Raw genomic sequence first — 20,383 nt, 5'->3', positions numbered from 1 at the left:
TCTTTGGGCCTAGGCATTATGGCGATTTCAGCAGGAAGCAAACAGCTCCATTCCCACTACAGTGGCCAGGATTGGAATTACAGGCAGAGTTGCCATTCATTTCAATGGGAATTTTGCCTGTAATTCCAATCCTGGCCACTACATTATTCCATTTTGTTTAAAATGTGATTGTTCCCAGCAAGAGAAACCACGTAATCTTGTAGATCCATTTTGTTTTTCATGCACCCATGGACTTCAAATGGTAGCTTTAAATTACATCAATTAGGCCAACTTTTAGTGGTGTTGTGTTTTTTTAAAATGCATATAAAAACAGATTACACTCGCATTAATGCAAAAACAAACAAAAAAAAAACACAAACCAAAGATTGATGTATAAATGCACACAGTGAAATCAGTCTAGTCTTTCACTGACCAAAATCACACTGATCCCTATATATAATACCTAGGGGAGTTTGGGGCTGTTCAAATTGCTTTATGGCCCTTTAAAATATTTGCAAATAGCTTCAAATTTAAAGATAAAAAAGGAAGGGGGGGGGGGGGGGGGGAGGAAAAGTTTTAAAACATACTTCCCTTGCTAGCAGCACTAGCTAGGATCTCCCCAATGCACCATATCAGAAGGTCAGACATGTGTATCACCAAGGCCAGGCTCACACTGCCCTACGCAGAACCCTACTGCGGAGGCCCCCAGCAGATTCCAGCTGTGACCCTGCGTACAGCCGCAGCCGTTTATGCACAGTACTCTTTTTTTGTATAATTCTCGTGCCGTCGCTAAGCGACGACACGGGTACCTGCAGCCCATACGCATATGGGCGGCTGCGGGTATATCTGTGACTACAGAGCACAATGGATTCTATATTAAGCATTCCACAGTAAAATAGAACATGCTGTGTTCCATTTTACACGAGCGGATTACGCAATTCCAACCCGCTAACATGAGCGGAACTGCGAAATCCAATGAATTTGATCGATCTGCATATTACTGCAGATATATCAAATTCTCAGTCTGGGTGATGCTATTACATGGATCTAACACAGAAACTGCCCAAAGGTGGAAACACCAGACACTCCCATCACAATGACTGATGATAAATCACACAGCTCCTGTCACACAATTATAATAGAGGAGATCACAGCTTATCCTTCTCAATGTATACTTAAAGGCTGTAGCTAATTTAAGGAAACATAGAATGTAATGATCATTAAACTGTCTTCCCAGCAGGCAAAAATGGTATAACTAATGGATTACGGGATAGATGTGAAACAGTAAAAAAGCTCAGCTTTAAAATGGTACCTAATAAGACAGACAGGGGGCTGCACTGCATGAAGTGACTGCAATACACAGAGGAAACAGAGTGACAAGCAATCAGGTGAGGGGGACCGGGATGGACACGTGCTTTCATCAGAGTGGTCCTTTAATATGTCATATGGAAAGATTTACCCAGCTAATTTAGTGCTGATTTTTGTCATCACAATTTTACCCTTTCAATTTAAAGGGGTTTTGCCATTAAAAAAAATATATATATAAAATAGATCTTCTCCAGTCCCCCGGATCACCTCACCTCCAGCCGTCCAAATCCTCCTCTTCTTGTTTTGATGCGTCCATTCTCTGCATTCTTCTTCCGGCAGGTCAATGTAGGTTACGTCACTAGTGATGCAACGTTCACTGCCTAGGAAGGAATGCCGATCTATTGCTGAGACAGCACATGCCACGAGTGTTCATATACAATTGCAGAGAAACAGCATGCATGAGCAGTCTCGGCAATAGATCGGCACTCCCTGCTAGGCTGTGAACACTTTGTCACTAGTGACGTAGCGTACAATGCCATGCAGGAAGGAGAATCACCTACCCTTTTTGCGAAATTCAGATTCTAACATGTAATAGCGGATCGGAAGAGTTTCCCACTGATTTCAAACATAGCACGGTATGCAAGAGCCATGTGATGTAAGGTCCCATTGAAATCAATGGATAGTGTGTGCCGAACAACGCAGAACAAATAAAACACGCCACGGTTTTTTCCCTCGCCGCATCACAGTGAGCCAAAAAGTCACTCATATATGACCCCATTCAAAACAATGGAGTTCATATCCGTGTGAGTTTTGAGTCTACCAACGCACAGAACTCCCACGAGATTCTCAGCCATGTGAAACCAGCCTGAGGAGCAACTATACCCTTTCATTGAAATATACGCGTATGCTCAGCTGGGCCGACTGTATATTTAAAGGGGGTGGGTTTGAGAAACATAACTCGAACATTTAATGTATACGGCCACTTTAATAAAGAGCCGTGACACACGCTTTATTATATTAGTGCAACACCCAGAGAACTGCAAACAGTGATATTTACCTAACCTTCCTACAGATAAGGCGCGAGTGTTACCAGGCAGGAACATGCCTTACTCTACCAACAACCCACCAAGGGCATACAGATGGCTTGTTCATAGTCACAGGCTAAATATGGTGTTATGAGTCAACTAGGAATGAAACTTTTTTAAAGGGGTCTTCCAGCTTAATTTTTTCCCATACTTCAGCCACCCCGCTCAACTATAAAATCATCAATGTACTCAAGGTGGCACCATGCAACTCATTACAGCACCAGATCTTGTGGCCCTAGCAATGGCCCATAACACTGGACAACAAAAATGGACCCTACTGTTGGGTTGAGGAAAATGAATGTGACATTAGATTTTGTTTAGTAGGCCCAACTCTAGTTCTATAGAAACAGTAACGTCAAATAAACGTCGGATTCTCTTTGCTAGTCGCTTGTACTCCTTTTCTGGGTCTCTTGGCACTGTCCAGCAGTAGTCCACAATCACAGAAGCTTCCATTTTCGATATATCCTGATGGAATCGCTCTCCATGCTCGTCACTCACGGCCCCGCAGTTGTCAGGGAAGAAGTCCGGGTGAGAATGTAGGAAAGGGACTCTGAGTGACATGTTGCCACCTAATCAATGGTACTTCTCTAGAAGTTTACTCACAATCTCAACATAGTTGTCAACCCTTCGATTTCCCAGGAAGCCATGCACAACATCTTTAGATGCCTCCCATGCTGCCTTCTCAAGACCCTGAAGAACTTGCTCAAAGTTTTTATCTTTAAGAAGATGACGAATCTACAAGCCAATGAAGATGCCTTCTTTAACTTCAGCATCACTGAGCTGTGGAAATTGTCTTCTGAGGTCCTGAAAAGCTTCTCCACCCCGGTTCATCCCCTTTCTTTAAGTTCTTCATGAGTCCAAGTTTTATGTGTAGAGCGGGCAAAAGAATTTAGTTTCTTTCTACCAAAGGATTACGCTGGACATTTCTCTCTGGGGCAGAGATTTTCCTTGGGGGCCAGAGTTATCTTTTGGTGAGCCAAGAGCTAACTCAAAGTTCTCAATGTCATTTTTGTTTCTTCCATGATGAAATGATTAGGGAATACCTATTTTCAAGTCAGAAAGATTTTTACTGTTGACCAACGATCAGGCCACGTGGGCTTCTAATGTAGGGCCCCAAACAGTTTCCAGGTCACTGATGAAGTCCACGGTCAGAGCCATTATTGGCTGCAGCAGTGATGTGGGTAAATAACCATGTGACTGCTGCAGCCAAAACAGACAGTAATATTGGGCAATCACAGTCAGAATGATGAACCCTAAAAAACCTGTAGCTTACAAATGTGTATCATTGCATGGAACTGCAAGTACCACTCAAGTTTGTCCTGAAGAACCCAAGAGAAGTAGGAATGGGGTAGAGAAGAACATGTTCTAATAACAGAGCCTTCCCCACTAATAACTATTTTAAAGGGCCACTCATGAGGATTTTTTTTTTTTAGTATGCAGCTACACCCACAGTATATACAATTGAGCTAGTGTTATCCTGGTTAGTTTTTCTTTTAAGCCGAATCTCCTGGCCTTTTTTTTCCCTCAGATGGTCATGTGATCTCAATGCTGATCTGCTCAGATCTACTTAAGAGGGTATGGATTAATTTTTTTGTCAAATTCTCAGTTTATGTGATACCATTATATGGATCTACTACATAGCCTGCATAGAGGGGGACACAGACATTCCTGTCAAAGTTACTAATGATGATTGGAGGCTCCTGTCACACAGTTATAATAGAGGAGATCACAGATCATCCTGACTATATTTACAGTCTGTAGTTTTGATCAGTGACTATATAGTAATATATGATAACTGTGCCCCAAGCAGGCAGAACGATATAACGTTAAGTGCCTTTTACATGAGCAGATAACTGTTCAGATCCCCATCATCCAAAGAGAATCTGACTAATTGTTGAGTGGAAATTCGTGCCACGACAAACAAGAATTTGTTTGCTTTTCGTTCGACATTCAGTTTATGCATGCAGAAAACTGAACACTGTATGGGCCCATGTCAACAGGTAAAACAAGCAGTTGTTTACTTATGAATGACTGCCTGCTTACTGGGAGTAAGGTGGGCGGCCGAAATGATCCCCACTTCACCCCCATTCATTATAGAAGTTCCTGTGCACAGGAACGATTATCGCTGGGACAATCTGTTGGGCCTCTGCGGCTGATTGGTCGTTTAGTGTAATAGCTCCCATAGCTAATGCATCATGGGATTGATTAAAAAAAAAAAAAAGTTACTCATTCTGAAGATGGTGCCCAACAAGCATCAGACAGGCGGCTGCACTTTATGAAGTGCCTAGAATACACTGGAGACTTCCAAAGTGTGACACGCAATCAGGTGAGCAGGGCAGGGATGGAAAAGTATATTTTGGCCGGAGAAGGCCTTTCAAGACGTTCTTGCTGAAATATCGCCAGCTGCTCACTTGAATAACCCCACATTAATGAGCTCATCCTTTGGCAAACTACAGCCTTGTGAGATCATATGCTTCTTGCACTGCAGTCACATGCCTAACAGTCAGACATTCTCGTTTCACAACTCAGCCAGGTCAGGAATGTTACAGATACTTTCAGCGTATGGGTGGGATTCACAAGTAGCAATGAAGCAAAAGTCACCACAAATAATTCCACAGCAAAATCTGCATAGAGATTTGCATACAAACCTGTTGTAATAAAAATGCTGCAGATTCCACTAATGCAAAGTGAGTATTTCACAGCAAAGCGTACCCAAATCCACATGCAAGGCATGCATATTAGTTTGTGGTGCATTTGTATGCTGAACTCCCCCTATTAATAGCATTTTATGGGGTTGGAGGACATGGAAGGGGCATACTTACTGATCTAGTCCCTTTAAATAACTCAGTGGGGCTCGGCCGCACCAAGTCACAAGGTCTTCAGGCCACAGTGACAACACAAACCAGTCATATGGTCTAATGCAGAGGCCCAGGGCTATTTATGGGAGGTCATCAACAACTGCCCGTTTCATAGCCTGTCATTGGCTGAAGCAGTCATGTGAGAAAACCACAAGGTCGTCGCTACAGCCAACGTAAACAGGCCAGCTGGAGGGCAGGCGCAGCAGCAGGGAAGCGATTATGATCCATCACTGCCTCCAATGCTACACATTTTGGACATACCCCTTTAAAGTCAGATAAGCAGTTAAAAGACGACTGGGTACGGGCACAGACTTTTAAGAGAAGCACAAACACATAGGGTATTGACTCGACTTCTGTATGATCCAGCATAGATGTGTTTCGAGGCTAGGCTGCCCCTTCCTCAGCATTTTCTGGGAACACACTTTATAAACGCATGTGATAAAAAAAAAAAAAAAAAAAAAAAAAAAAAAAGGATGTCCCCAGCAAATATTCTATAATCACTTTTTAATTGCTTAGTTATATACACAAGTCCTCTCTGTATGCTGATACAATGTTTGGCTTGGCTGCACCTTAAGAATTTCAACCCTTTTGAACTAAAATAATTCCAAAAAAGAACCTGTCTTCTTCCGGGGAGTTGTTCCACCCCTCTTTTTTCACTGTTCCCTTACTCCTTCAAGGCCAGAGTCATGCCACCGTATTTTGGATGAGATTTCGCGTCTGCAAAATGGGTGTGTGTCCGAGCCAGACAGACAGTCCCTAGGCATCATAGATTCCTATGATGAACAGGAGTTCCAGTTAGTCGAGCCATGGTCAGGCATCCGAACTGTAGACGCTAAAAACTAATCCGGAATACAGTGGCCTTAGTTTTAACCAAGGAATCTTGCTACTTTCAGCGGCATGCTCCAACAAGGTCTACAGAGGCTTTACGAAGCATGGATCCAACAAGACCGATTTCCACTGTTGAAGCCTTCTGGTTCCTCAGATGTTCTAATGACCACCTGCTCCAGCCAAAAATGCAAGGCAACGAAGAAACAGGATAACGGTTGGCCAAATAACGATTCGGATGACAACTTTTTCTACATCTGATTCGTGAATGGCCTGCGATGATTTCGATGTTTGCTGTTTTATCCTCCAGATTCAACATCTCCGCTGCCACTTATTTGCATAAAGGAAAACCCCCACACACAGCTTCCTTTTTGTGCATACAACAAAAAGGAAGTTAATCATCAAGCAACACAGGATACCAAGTCAGCGTGTTTACACCACCTTCAGCAGAAGTGTACTACGGGCTAGAAATGAGAGTTTGCAGCAGTTTTACTGTACACAGCGGTATAGATTCTGTTCTTGTAGCCAGTCAAGTAGCACTGACTACAAGAACAGAAGATGATGGCCTGCAGCATCACACAGAACGAGGAGCCTGTAAGTAGAGCGCTCCAAATCCCAGAGTCCCATGAGTAGTATTACAATCCTACAATGCAGGTTAGTAAAACCAATCCAAATCCATGCCCGAAGAACCCCGAGTAGGTTCAAAAGCTTGCTATAACATGGATTTCTGTTAGCCATATCTACAAGATTACTTGGCTTCTCTTGCTGGGAACAACCACATACAGTACTTTATCAAGATCTAATCTGTATGTACCGGTGTGACATAATCAGTAGCACCTGACCGATGTGGAAGCTTTCCTGATTGGTGTAGTCTCCTGCATCGCTAGGGAACCACCAACCCTCATGATGAAACAAGAAAACAAGCCTAAGAACAGATCCATATAAGACCAGCATATTTGCAGAAGGTTTGTTGTGTTTTGGCATATATTTTACTGTCATTTTTGCATGGGCAAGTAGTAAGGCATTTAGCTTGCGCAAAAAACAACAAAAAAACAAAAACACAAAAACAACAACATGCACCCATGCTCCCAGCAATTGAAATTGCCAATTCGCATAAGGAGTTCAAGATGTGAGCCCAAAGACTACGGCTCTTCAAATTCAATGAGAGATCAGAAGAGGAAGCTAGCTTCCATGTCATCTTCCAGACAGGGCACAAAAATAAGGAGATCCTAATCCCCCCCCCCCCCCCCTTTTTTTTCTGTAGTATACGCCCAGAGGCACACATCACTGGAGAAAAAAAAAATGCTCATATCCAGGAGAAACCACCATATCACTGAAAATAGAACCAAAAACAGAATGAAACAAACTTTATTAAAAGGCCATAGTCACATTAAACTACTAAGTAATCACAAAGAATCCAGGAGAGGAAAAGAAAAAAGGGAGGTAACAAAATTATAATTAGATCCTTGGGTTCGCCTTACCGTACCCTGATCTATAAAGGCCATATTTAATGGAGTAATTGCCCTAAAAGTGCAGCCCTGTGCTCCAACTTCCTAGTAAGCCCTAATACGCCCGATCACAATATAAAATACACAAAAAAACCTTAAATGTAAAAAATAATTTGCCATTTTTAAGTCCTTTTTCCCCTATTGTGGGCGGGCATACTAGGAGCACAGAGCCACCCTCTTTGGCAGGATAACCCCGTTTAGTAGGGCCATAGACATCAGAGTACAATAGAGCAGGTCTAAGATGTAATCATCATTTTGTTCTCTCCCTCTTCAGATTCAGTTTTTATTGTGTATTTTTTATGTTGCCATGGCCTTTATTATCTTAAAGGTTATGTTTGCTGATTCTATTTGTAGATCCAATGTCAATGACTTGGTTACACCCTCAGAGACAGTAGCATGGAGGATATTATACAGCAGTACTAAGCAGTGTAGCTGTCCAATCCAGCCCTGGGACAAGGTGGAAAAAACTTATCAGAGCCTCTAATAGCAGTGTTTATGTGCTTTTCTGGCCCTCATTGTGCAGCTTCTTCCTCGCATCTCCATAGTGTTCTACGGGCAGCCATAATCAGTTGGCAGGGAAGCGAAAAAGCTAAATCCTCTCATGAAACATTTTATCAGTGAATTCAAATTGAGGGACATCATAAGGGATTTGCACCTGGGACTCGACCAATTGCCTGTTTACCAGCCCAGTGTGCTCATGCATGGAAAAGATTTCTGCAGGAAGCAGACAGCTCTGTTCCCACTGCAATGGCCAGGCTTGGTATTACAGGAGAGGTTCCCATTCACTTCAATAGTACATCTGCCTGTAATACCAGGCCTCACTACTACAGGGAGAACAGAGCTGTTCGCTTCATGCAGAAATCAACTATGCACGAGTTCACCCACTCAAAGCGCAGATGATCAGCAGGAACCAAACTTCCGCTAATCTACTATTTATGGCTTATCTTGCAGAAAGGCAATAGTTTATAACTAGAGATGAGCGAACGTACTCGTTAAGGGTGATTTCGCAATTGAGCATCGCTATTTTAGAGTACCTGGCTACTCGGGTGAAAAGATTCGGGGGGCGCTCTCTACTCCCCCCCCCCCCCCCCCCACTCCCCTCTGTGACCCCTAGCTCACCCCCGGCGCCCCCCGAATCTTTTCACCTGAGTAGCCAGGTACTCGAAAATAGCGATGCTCGATTGCGAAATCGCCCTTAACGAGTACGTTCGCTCATCTCTATTTATAACCCCTTTAAGGAGGAGGAGAGGCCTGATAAGTGGAAAAAGGCATTTTCGGCAATAAGATCTATTGCAAAGTTTCTAACATTCACTTGTACTATTGATTTCGCTTTATAATCAGAGGGACACTTCAAGTCATGCCCATCACCTCAACTTTTCCCATATAACACAACACCACCATTTCCACCCAGGTTACCTCTTAAACTTTTTGAAAAGTTATGGTTACATATAGTAAATTGTTTAGATTGTGAGCAAGATGCTTGGGGGTAGGTGGGGGGATACAGATGAAGAAGCATGAAGAATGCCAACCAGTCGTTGGACCAATCGTGACTAGAGGAGAATTCTCATAAGAAACTAAGTTTCTCTTTTCACTGTGAGGGCACTAAGGGATTGCACCATGTTATTTCACTTATACCGCAGGGGGAAATGAGCCTTGTCTTCTTGACACAATCAATTTGGATGTAATTTGTCACATACAGAGCTGGCTTGTACTACTGCAAGTTGCAATTTTGCTGCATCTAACAGAAGTTCAAACGTTAGGCTAGAGGGAAAAAGGCGGCCATATACAGGATGTACTTGCCGATCCAGCTTCTTTTATGGTGGCCATACACATTAGCTATACATTGTCTGAACCTGCAGATTTCAGCATTTGATCATCTGATGGGTATGGCAGCAACTCTCCAGTAGCAGATGTTATGCCCCCGAGTAAGACCATCATAGATAAGAGCAGATCTCATCAAACTTAGAGTAACTTTACACAGTGCAACTATAGTGCAGGTAGTCCCTCAGAAAAGTTGAAGCGAGAGTCATTTGCTTGCTTTTACATGGCGTGATGATTGTTCATCAGTTGTTTGCCGAGGTATCATTCACAGACAGGATCTCCATGCAAGTTTATTTGCAAGTCGTTCAAATAGAAACAGTTGTGACGTCAGTCAACTTTTGATTAACCAGCGACAACTTTTAGTAAGCCGAAACAACTTATCCTTCGTCATCCCATCATTTGAATTTACTCTGTTGGCCGATAATGATGAATTTGCAATTATTCGTCCGATAGTCGATCCTGTGTAAGGCTGGATTCACACGAACGTATATCGGCTCAGTTTTCACGCCGAGCCGATATACGTCGTCCTCATCTGCGAGCATGGAAGAGCCAGGAGCAGGAACTGAGCTCCCGCCCCCTCTCTGCCTCCTCTCCGCCCCTCTGCACTATTTGCAATGAAAGAAGGTGGGATGGGGCGGGGCTAAGGTCTGCAAATTAGCCCCACCCTCATCCAGCCTCTCCCCATTGCAAATAGTGCAGAGGGCCAGAGAGGAGGCAGAGAGGGGGCGGGAGCTCAGTTCCTGCTCCTGGCTCTTCCATCCTCCCCCCCTGCACATGAGGACGATGTATATCGGCTCGGCGTGAAAACCGAGCCGATATACGTTCGTGTGAATCCAGCCTAAAGGTACCTTAAGCTCGATGGGCCAATAGTCTGCAGATAATTATCTGTATGTTTGATGCAACAATTGCCCAATTTCTGCCACAACGTATGCAACTTTTTAACTCTGCAGTTCTAAAACATCCACTCATTTCTAAGGCCTCCCTCACACAGGACGTTTTATACAGCGTTTAGCGCTGCCTTTTCAGCCCAGCGCTAAACACTGTACAACACTCCCATTCATTTCAATGGGCCTGCTCACACAGGGCTGAAAACGCAGCGCCTCCCAACGCTGCGCTTTGACAGCGATGCATGTTCTATTTTGGGGCGTTTTCAGCCCTGCGTCGCCCATTGAAATGAAGGGGCAGCGGTTTTAGCACTGCTGAAAACGCGGCAACACTTGGTGCCGCGTTTTTGGCAGCGTTAACCGCTCGCCGATTTTCGGGGTGAGGGCTTGTAATAGAAGCCCTGCCCCGAAAATCAGTCCCAGCTAGGTAGAGAAAAAAAGAAAGTAATACTCACCTAGCCGCTGCAGTCCGGGTCGCGGCCGCTGCTCTCTGCCGCTGATCCGGGCTTCTCCAACACTCCCAAGTCTATTGCCGGAGGCCAGGTTTGAGAACCCCGGCTCCGGCAATAGAGTGCTGTGATTGGTTGTCGGCGCCCAATCACAGCCCTTCATTGAATGTCTCAGCCAATCAGCGCCGGCAAGCTCTGATTGGCTGAGACAGTCAATCTCAGCCAATCAGCGCCGGCAAGCTCTAATTGGCTGAGACAGTCAATGAAGGGCTGTGACTGGGCATCGAGCAAGCGCCGACAACCAATCACAGCACTCTATTGCCGGAGCCGGGGTTCTCAAACCTGGCCTCCGGCAATAGACTTTTGAGTGCAGAGGAAGTCCGGATCAGCGGCAGAGAGCAGTGGCCGCGACCCAGACTGCAGCGGCTAGGTGAGTATTTACTTTTTTTTTTTTCTTTTCAGCATTCTTGGCTGCGTTTTCAGCCGAGCTGAAAAGGCGGCCAAAACGCTGGCATAAAGTATGCCAGCGCTGCTGAAACGAGGCGGAATCTGCAGTAAACGCAGCGTTGCAAAACGCTGCGTTTCTGCAAACGCCCTGTGTGAGGGAGGCCTAAGAGATGTTACTGCAGTATTGCTTGAGACACGTCAAGCGCTGCTGCCCTGGTGCAAACCTCTGACAATGCCATACCTCGCCCCAGTGCATTCTTATGGCATACAACAGAGGAGAGCCAGTTATCTATCACAACCAAGAACTAACTATCTGGGAATTCATTAACCAAAATACTTTACAGAAAGTCCAATATAAGAAGTCACTGGCAGCAGCTTTTATTAGGCTGGAATCACTTATATTGAAGGTTTCCCATTAGAAAGTCTATTTAAACTAAATGCAGGATGAGGGCAACAATCGCTGGAGAATTCCACACGGCAAAAGCCAATTAGAACAAGAGCGAGAACTAATGAACACAATTACAGCTCGAAGTACACCTCTGTACTCTTTGTAGTTACATCATCATTAAATAAAGTTATGTCGAGTACAAACAAACTTTGTATTTAAAAGGACGACTAACTTTACCGCCACATGGTGAGAATTGTACTGTGTGCTGAAGGAAAGGAAATCCATCAAACCACTGGCGTAACTATAGAGGATGCAGGGGATGCGGTTGCACCCGGGCCCAGGAGCCTTAGGGGGCCCATAAGGCCTCTCTTCTCCATATAGGGAGATCAGTACTGTGAATAAAGCATTATAGTTGGGGGCCCTGTTACAGATTTTGCTTTGGGGCCCAGGAGCTTCAAAGCGTAGCTCTGTGATGAGTAATACGGGTCCATCACATGTAAACTATAGACACCACTCGATTTGGATAAGTGGAGAATCACTTTCCATTCTCCCTGGAGGACCCCAAGCAGCCTAACCTGTTATCTTTAACCCATTAAGGACACCACTTTTTCTTTTTCCAGTTTCTCCCCTCAACGATGACCCCCAGATCCAAGCTAAAGGCCCTTACACAGGACTGTTGGATGCTCCAGTGCCCGACAGCACAGGAGCGATCATCGCTGGGGCGGCTTTCCTGGCCCACTTGCCTTCATCCACAATAAATCGGCCATTGATGCAGCAAACCAACGATGATTTTTGGGTCCGCATGAAAGATATCAGATATTTATCACTAATTGTTCTGTCAGTGCACAGTTACCGTGCAAAAAGCTTGATCTGACAAGCAGTTTGCATAATTGTGCAGTATAAAAGGGCCTTCAATTAGTCAAATGTGTGCTTAAGGCCTAGTGCCCACGGCCGTGACGGGCCCCGCAAGCGGAGTCAGTCATGGTGCCCCCCAGAGACCCCATACTCACCTCCAGATCCGCTGCCCAACGTCCCGCATCCCGTGCCGGCGGGCAAGCACAGTACAGCGCATTGCGCACCGGCCGGCCACATCACCTGACGTGGCCGGTGGTGGGCGGAAAAGCATTTTCATGCTATCTTCCGCTGTGCTACAGATAGATAGTGATAGACGGCTTCCATTGACTGCAATGGAAGCCGTCCGCCCGTAGCAAATAGAACATGCCACGGGTGGTTACGGGTGCTTTCATGGGGCGGAATTCCATGGTGGAATTCCACACCGTGAGCATTGCGCTAATAGAACCCAATAGCTGCGGGGCAACGCCGCAGATTTCTGCCGAGTGATACATTGCAGAAATACGCGTGTGGCAATTAAGCAATTAAGCAATTAAGCTACTTGAAAAGTAGAAAGAAGAAAGAAACAAACAGGGAGGGGGGGGGGGGGGGTCAGTTTAACAAAAATATGTCTGCTTTGTTCCAAAAACAGCGCCACACTTGTTCACAGACTGTGTCTGGTATTGCACTGCCATTTACATGAATAAGGCTTAGCTACAATACTACATGTGATTGGCTGGCGTCTGATCCAATCACAGCGCTTATGTATACAGCGCTGGTGGTGGGGGAATTCAAAGCCGAGCAGGGGAATCACATCGGGGAGAATTCTCAAGCAGCTTGCCGCATGGCTGGGGAGACCATCGCGCCAGGGACACAGATGCAGGCTGGGAGGTGAGCATTGCATTTTTTTTTCCAGCATTTAAAAAAATAAAAAATTAATAAAATAAAAAAAATCAGCTTATACTCGAGTATTTGCAGTACATCCGGAACTAGGACTGCTTTTACCACTATGTGTTTGATAAGTATGACAAATCCTCCGTTTGAGGAGCAGGAAAGACAAATTCCTGTGGACGTACGGCTCCGTCTTAGCCCTCATGTCCACTCAAAAAATACAATCCACGCAGAATCTGCCACAGATTTCCACGGCGGATTAGCTTTAAATGGCATTTTTTGCATGCAGATATCCGCACACATTGCTATCAATGTGATAGCAATGTTGCCGATCCGCGGCAAATGGAGCACACCGCGTTTTTTCTCCCACGCATGAAAAACGCAATTCTTTTATAATGCCATCCGCGGGTGCAAAAATCAGTTTAATGGACCCGCGCATGGCAATGATTCCCTATGGGCAAAATCCGCTGCAGAATCCGCAATTCCATTTACACATTACAAAAAAAAAAAAAAAGTACGAGAACTGCAATTTTCTGCTTTGTGATGCAATAAATAGGAGGCTCAATAGGGAAACCTTGGGGAAAGGTGGGTGTGTATTTTTACTCACTCTCGCATCGCACGAAAATTGCGCGGTTTTATCGCCAGTGTGAAGACCCCTAACAGTCAGAAGTACAAACCGCTTTCACAGAATGTAATAGAAGACTTCTAATGTCAATGACACAGTGAATCAGTAAGCAGATAGTCACATTGCAGAGACCATATGATTACCATGATTACGGGTTTCCTTGCTTTCTTCTGTGTATAATCATCCTTCGGCTTTCTACCAACCAAAAAACACAGACAGCCATAAGAGGCTGCAGAAAAACCTGTAGTGCAAGTTCAGGATGGGAAAGGGACCTTAAAGGAACATTGTGCAAATCCTTCACAAGTGTAAAATGTAGTCCTAATTATCCTATAGACCGTACTCCATGGTAATAAAAGAGGCAATAGGGGGGGGGGGGGGGGGAATTAAGAGGGTTTACCCACCACTTAAAATTGTTTCACAACCTCTCTGTCGTTTCTGGTTGCAGCTGACAAGGATATCGGACAGCTGCAGCCAATCACTTCTACAGCTGGTGATTGGCCGGAGCATTCACATGTCCTGGTCAGCAGCACCCGGCAAGGACAGAGTGGTTGTGAAGCAAGTTTTAAGTGGTGGGAAAATCCCTTTAAGGAGCTTTACAGTAAAAGTCCTCAAATAGCAGGAAATGCCAATATTAGTGATAACCCATCACAAGAATCCAGACTTTGACATTCTCGATTTATAATAGACTTCACGCAGTGACTAAAAAAATATTTCCAGTGAGCAAAAAAAGTTTGTGCCTCCATATACACACAGCCATAAAGCACCAATCTTGTGTACCGCTGCAACGAGGCAGGAGACCGTTTACATAAGTCAAAGTGGTTATCCAACCTTCGAAAATTGGTGAGCTATTCTCAGCATTGGCCATAAATATCTGATTAGTGGGAGTCTGCAGCTCAGAAGCCCTGCTGATCAGCTGATTGAAGGGACCATGGTGGTAGTGCCAGCGCAGAAAACAGCACTGATGGTGGCTATTTTGAGTACTACAGGCTTGTGGAATTCACTTTAATGGGACACATTAATAGTACTCAGAACAGTCACGATCAATATGACATTTCTCAATACAAGCATGATCGCACTCTCATGTGCACATTGAGGCGGCCGCAGCGGTCATATAAGTACCACAGCCCCCATCAATCAACTGAACAGCGGGGATCCCAAGAGGCAGACTACTGCTGATCAAATACTGATGGCCCATCCTGAGGCTAGTGCATCAATTTTATACGCCTGGATGATCCCTTTAAGTGTACTGGACATGAAATGCAGCGCATACATAAAGAAGACTATATAGAAGAAGAAAGTGTAGACAAATTACTTAACCTGGGCTACAAGATTGCACAACAGCTGCCTACATGATGTGATGTAATCTTTCCGGTTAATTTCGACACAAGGGAATTACACAGTCAAATTATATGAACATTCTGAAATCATAGATTAAATTGACATTTAACCCCTTCATCCTAGCCAGTTTTGGCAATGATGTTTCAGCTTTTTTGCATCCACAATTTCCCAAGAACCATTTTTCTTAATTCTTCATAAACACAGCTGTTTTTGAAGGGGGGAGGTTACCACTGAGACTCCTATCAATTTCAAGAACACGCTCAGAGCATTGGGTTGTGACATGTATGTGAGAAATGGAGATAGTGGGACTAGGGTAAAAAAAATTAAAAAAAATTAAAAAACAATTAAACTAATGGACTTAACTATGCTTGATCACTTGTATAATGCACTGCAATACTTGGTATTGATGTGTTTTACACGGTCAGTGCTTTTCTATTAAACATTTCCTCTATTAGGGTATAATAGGAGTACCAAGAGGCCACAATGCTGACCACTAGGCCCTAGGATGCCACGTTTAGTCCTCAGCATCCTACAATGACGCCCTAGAGAGTAGGGTTCAGGCACAGGGTGATCAGGTGACAGATGGTGCCTCTCCCTCTGTCCCAGAGCTGACGCCTAATAGATGTAGAACAAACTCAATGCCCAAGGCTGTTCCATAGACTCCTCTGCAGCTTCCGCTGTATAGCAGATGTCAGGAAAGAGGGTTAAACACGAAACTAAGAGCAAACAACTGGAGAGACAGTCACATGTTAAAGCTCACGTCATGTGCGGGTTTTCATACAGCTTTAGGGCTCATGCCCACGGCTGTGATGGGCTCCGCAAGCGGAAAACCGCAGCGGGGGTGTCACTGCCCCCCCTTCTCCCCCCCAAGACTAAACTCACCTCTTGGTTCCGCGGTGCGAGTCCTGCATGATGCGACGGCGCGCATCAGCAGTACAGCGCATGACACGCCGGGGGGGGGGGGGGGGGGGTCGCATGACGCAGCCGGCGGTGGGCATATTTACGCTATACTTCCGCTGTGTTACAGCGGAAGTATAGCGTGCCGGCCGGCTTCCATTGACTACAATAGAAGCCGGCCGAGTGTATTACCGCAGCAAATAGGGCATGACGCAGGTTATTTCACTCTGTGGAATTCCGCAGCATGAACATTTAGCTATTAGGTTCAATAGAAACTAATAGCTGCGTTGTAACGCTGCGGAAATCCGGCCGTGGGCATTAGCCCTCATAACTGGCTGCATTTACACAGGTGATAACAAATCATCCAAAAAAATAAAATAAAATAGTCCAGGTTTTGTGTACTTTTCTTACGAGTTTCCAGTTTTCAAATGGGATTTCCATCCTTCTTCCCATGCATAAAAAATAAATAAATAAATAAATTCCATGCTTTGGTGTACTTCCTAGTTCTCTTAAAGGGGTATTCCAGTTGTAGGTTTTTTCCCCGTCAAGTTTGCACCCATCCACTGGATGGCTAGAAACTGATAGATTGTGGGGGTCCACCGAGACCCTCAGTGATCCTGAGAATACTCGGGATCAGTTTGGTTTTTTTCTATGACCTTCATAGTTACATGCATTACAAATGGATTGCACTCGTATCAAATGCATGCAATCCATTTTTAACAAAATACCTGAAAGTGCGATTTTTATCAGAAAAAAAGAAAAAAACTGTTGTTTTTAAACTTATACTGTCCACCTGAGTAAAGGGGAAATAAATATGCCCATGTGAATAACCCTATTCAAATCAATGTGTCCTATTTCTATATGATTTTGGTCCGAAAATTACATGGGAGTGGGATAACCCATGTGAGCAGTCTAAAATAACTTAATTCCACAAAAAAAAAAAAAAATATGAACACAACCATATTAAATTGCTCTATTTTGAAGAATCTGCTGACAATGTAAGGTCTATGTGGGCAGGCCGAGAAATGTCCCAAGGTCTGGAAAAGTTCAAGAGTTAACGCCACCTCCTAAAGCCCTAAAGTCAGGACAGAATATGCAGCACCAAACCTGGAATCAAGAAGGTCACTGTGGCATGTAGAAGGATTCATGGCGGCATATCCGCTGCTTCTGGTAAAAATTAAAGGGGTTGTCCCGCGCCGAAACGGGTTTTTTTTTTTTTTCAACCCCCCCCCCGTTCGGCGCGAGACAACCCCGATGCAGGGAGGTAAAGAAAGCTCACCGGAGCGCTTACCTGAATCCCCGCGCTCCGGTGACTTCTCTACTCACCGCTGAAGATGGCCTCTTCCTCCGTGGACCGCAGCTCTTCTGTGCGGTCCACTGCCGATTCCAGCCTCCTGATTGGCTGGAATCGGCACGTGACGGGGCGGAGCTACACGGAGCTACACGGAGCCCCATAGAAGACTGCAGAAGACCCGGACTGCGCAAGCGCGGCTAATTTGGCCATCGGAGGGCGAAAATTAGTCGGCACCATGGAGACGAGGACGCCAGCAACGGAACAGGTAAGTATAAAACTTTTTATAACTTCTGCATGGCTCATAATTAATGCACAATGTACATTACAAAGTGCATTATTATGGCCATGCAGAAGTGTACAGACCCACTTGCTGCCTCGGGACAACCCCTTTAAACTTAAGTCCCCCATAAATGCGACATCTTGACCAAAACAATCCTGATGTTTGATAAAGACTGCAATGGTTGACACTTCACATTTACGGAGGAATAAAGTTTAAGTTTTACTAGAAGCAGCGGATATGCCGTCATGAATCATCCTGTATGCAACATCCCAATGTTTGTCATAAGGGGGCAAGGGCGAGACTAGAAAGCAGGTGACTGGCATCCGCTTCTCCCTCCACCTGGCTGATCTACCAAATTAAATACGTTAACGGGGCATTAAGGCTAGATAACCATCAGCAGGCCGTTCAACCACAAGCTTTATCTTAATGTGCGTTTACACTTAACTATTATGGTTCAAGATGAGGAAAAAAATAAATAAAAAATTTGAATGATCCAGCGATTTAACGATAATAGTTCAATAATTCGTTCGCTTGTCATTTCATTCGAGCATGAAAATCATCATTGGCTCGTTCGTTACTCCTTTGGTTTAAGTACAGATCGCCCAGTCCTCACATATAGCGAACGTGAACGACTGACCGATTTAGCAAGCAAACAATTTGTATAAACAAGCTGCACAAGCGTACGACATTGCTTGAGCGGACGCCAAGTCGCTCTGTCTAAAAGCACTCAAAAAAAAAAAAAAAAAAAGGGTAGCTCCTTTATACGTAGGCATCAAAAAGCAAATACGTTCAGCAGCAACAGAAGATGGCCAGGTGAGAAGAGTCATCGCAGTACTTGTAGCCTGCTTACACACTATGTTCAGAAATTAAACCCAAAATTTCATTTTTCCATAAAAAAAAACAAACAAAAAAAAAAAACAATATTATACAAAGTCTTCCGGCAGGCGATCTAACTTTGCCATTTGTTTTTTGATCATCAGCTGACCTCAATGATGAAAAGTAACACAATCACGATTGCAGTGACACCAAATAACCAAAAGAAATCATGAGGATCCGTAAAAGTCATCTTCAAAACAGGTTGTCAAAACAAAAACATCCTTCCAGAAGGCGATCGCCATGTAATGTGCGAATACAGGAACCAAGAACAAAACAGCTGTTGCTCTCGCTGCGCCAGGGGGGGTTTAAGAACCTGATCCGGGACACCAACACGTGACCGCAGAACTAATACTCCCATCATCCCTAAGGAGCAGATCGTCATGTGATGGCTGTAGGAACGTCTGGTTATTAGCACAACCGCTACGTGTCTTTTTTTTTTTTGGCAAAAGAACTGGGGGGGAAAAATGCACTTACCCAAAACAAAAAGTTAAAAATGAAGACCAGATACTTCACACACTTCATGCCTCCTTCCACCGCCATCCTGCTGCCGTGTCTGCACAATAAAAGAGGATGACATGATGTTACAGAGTATTTATAAGCGGCCCTCCCTTCCACCAAGTACCCAGTTACACCCTAAACAAAGCGGAGCAGACGCGCAGCACTCCCTGGAGTTTGCACTACAGCAAGGAAACAGTTAAAAAGGATCGAACGTTGAGTAACAACTTTCATCCAAGAGTTCTTTCCACCCCGTTCTACCGCGCAGTGATCTCTGCCGGCGGCACTCACCTCGCTGCACTCCAGATACCGCGCACTCACACCGCCGCTCTCCTCCTGCCTGTTGCTGCTCCACAGCGAGCTGTAATGCTGGAGTTGTACGGCCGCCTCCCTCAGCTGAGCCTCCCGCCCCCGCACTCTAATCAGCGGTCATGTGACCCCGGGAGTTGACTCTGCTGCCTCATGGCGGGAATCCCCGTCATTTCAGGGCGTCATTCCTGTGGTGACGGAAAACCGTGTGAGGTAAAGTGGAGTCATAGCTTCCTGCCCGCTCCCAGAGCTCAACCTGGAGATTATGATCCCTCGGGGCCAGTAGTTCTCTACAGTAATGGAGTATAGGAAATAAATAAGTATTAATATACTCTCTGTGTCCGAAAATATAATCAGTCGCTGGGAGGAGTTGTGGTGGTGATGCAAAACGCGGCATGCAGTTACATCTCAGGCAAATTATTAGCATTGTGGTGTTATTAGATGAACGGTTTCCACCTGAGACCCTAAAAGTGGTTCCACCGTTGGCCTAAACAAAGGCTCTCAGACGATACCTGGGGGCAGTGACCTCTTTTTTCGCTTGTTGACCACTTGACGCCTCTATGACGCAGAGAAGAGACCTCACCCAGTCTGAGTGGGGGGGGGCATTATTGGGACGTGAGAAGCTGGATGGTCATTTTGACGAATTGCCACCACCTTTAGCTGTTCTGACCAGACTGTTGGGACCAGTGGATGTGTGAGGGCACACAAGGTGACCGGGATCAGGGCGGCCCCTACAGAACACCAGTAGAGAGGAGCGTCTGACCAGACTGTTAGAAGGTGTTGGGACCAGTGGATGGAGGCACACAAGGTGATCGGGATCAGGGCGCCCCCTACAGAACACCAGTAGAGAGGAGCGTCTGACCAGACTGTTAGAAGATGTTGGGACCAGCGGATGTGTGAGGGCACACAAGGTGATCGGGCTCAGGGCGCCCCCTACAGACCACCAGTAGAGCGGAGCGTCTGACCAGACTGTTAGGAGGTGTTGGGACCGGTGG

At 45.1% G+C, this 20,383-nt stretch overlaps 1 protein-coding gene across 1 annotated transcript in view; it reads right to left on the bottom strand.

Moving 5' to 3' along the window:
* The window catches only part of CD63 (CD63 molecule), a 29,756-nt gene extending 10,232 nt beyond the window's left edge, over positions 1 to 19,524 (bottom strand). The window contains exons 1-2 of the mRNA XM_066585456.1: positions 19,371 to 19,524; positions 19,059 to 19,137 (exon numbers count right to left, since the gene is read on the bottom strand). Coding sequence (XP_066441553.1) covers positions 19,059 to 19,124 — 66 coding nt within the window. The 5' untranslated portion in view covers positions 19,125 to 19,137; positions 19,371 to 19,524. The remainder of the gene's footprint in view (positions 1 to 19,058; positions 19,138 to 19,370) is intronic.
* Between the last annotated feature and the right edge of the window lie 859 nt (positions 19,525 to 20,383).

Source organism: Eleutherodactylus coqui, chromosome 1 (genome assembly GCF_035609145.1).
Source record: "Eleutherodactylus coqui strain aEleCoq1 chromosome 1, aEleCoq1.hap1, whole genome shotgun sequence".
NCBI classification, from domain to species: Eukaryota; Metazoa; Chordata; class Amphibia; order Anura; family Eleutherodactylidae; genus Eleutherodactylus; species Eleutherodactylus coqui.
Note: the sequence above shows the minus strand (reverse complement) of the source record. Positions and strands in the feature narration are given on the sequence as shown.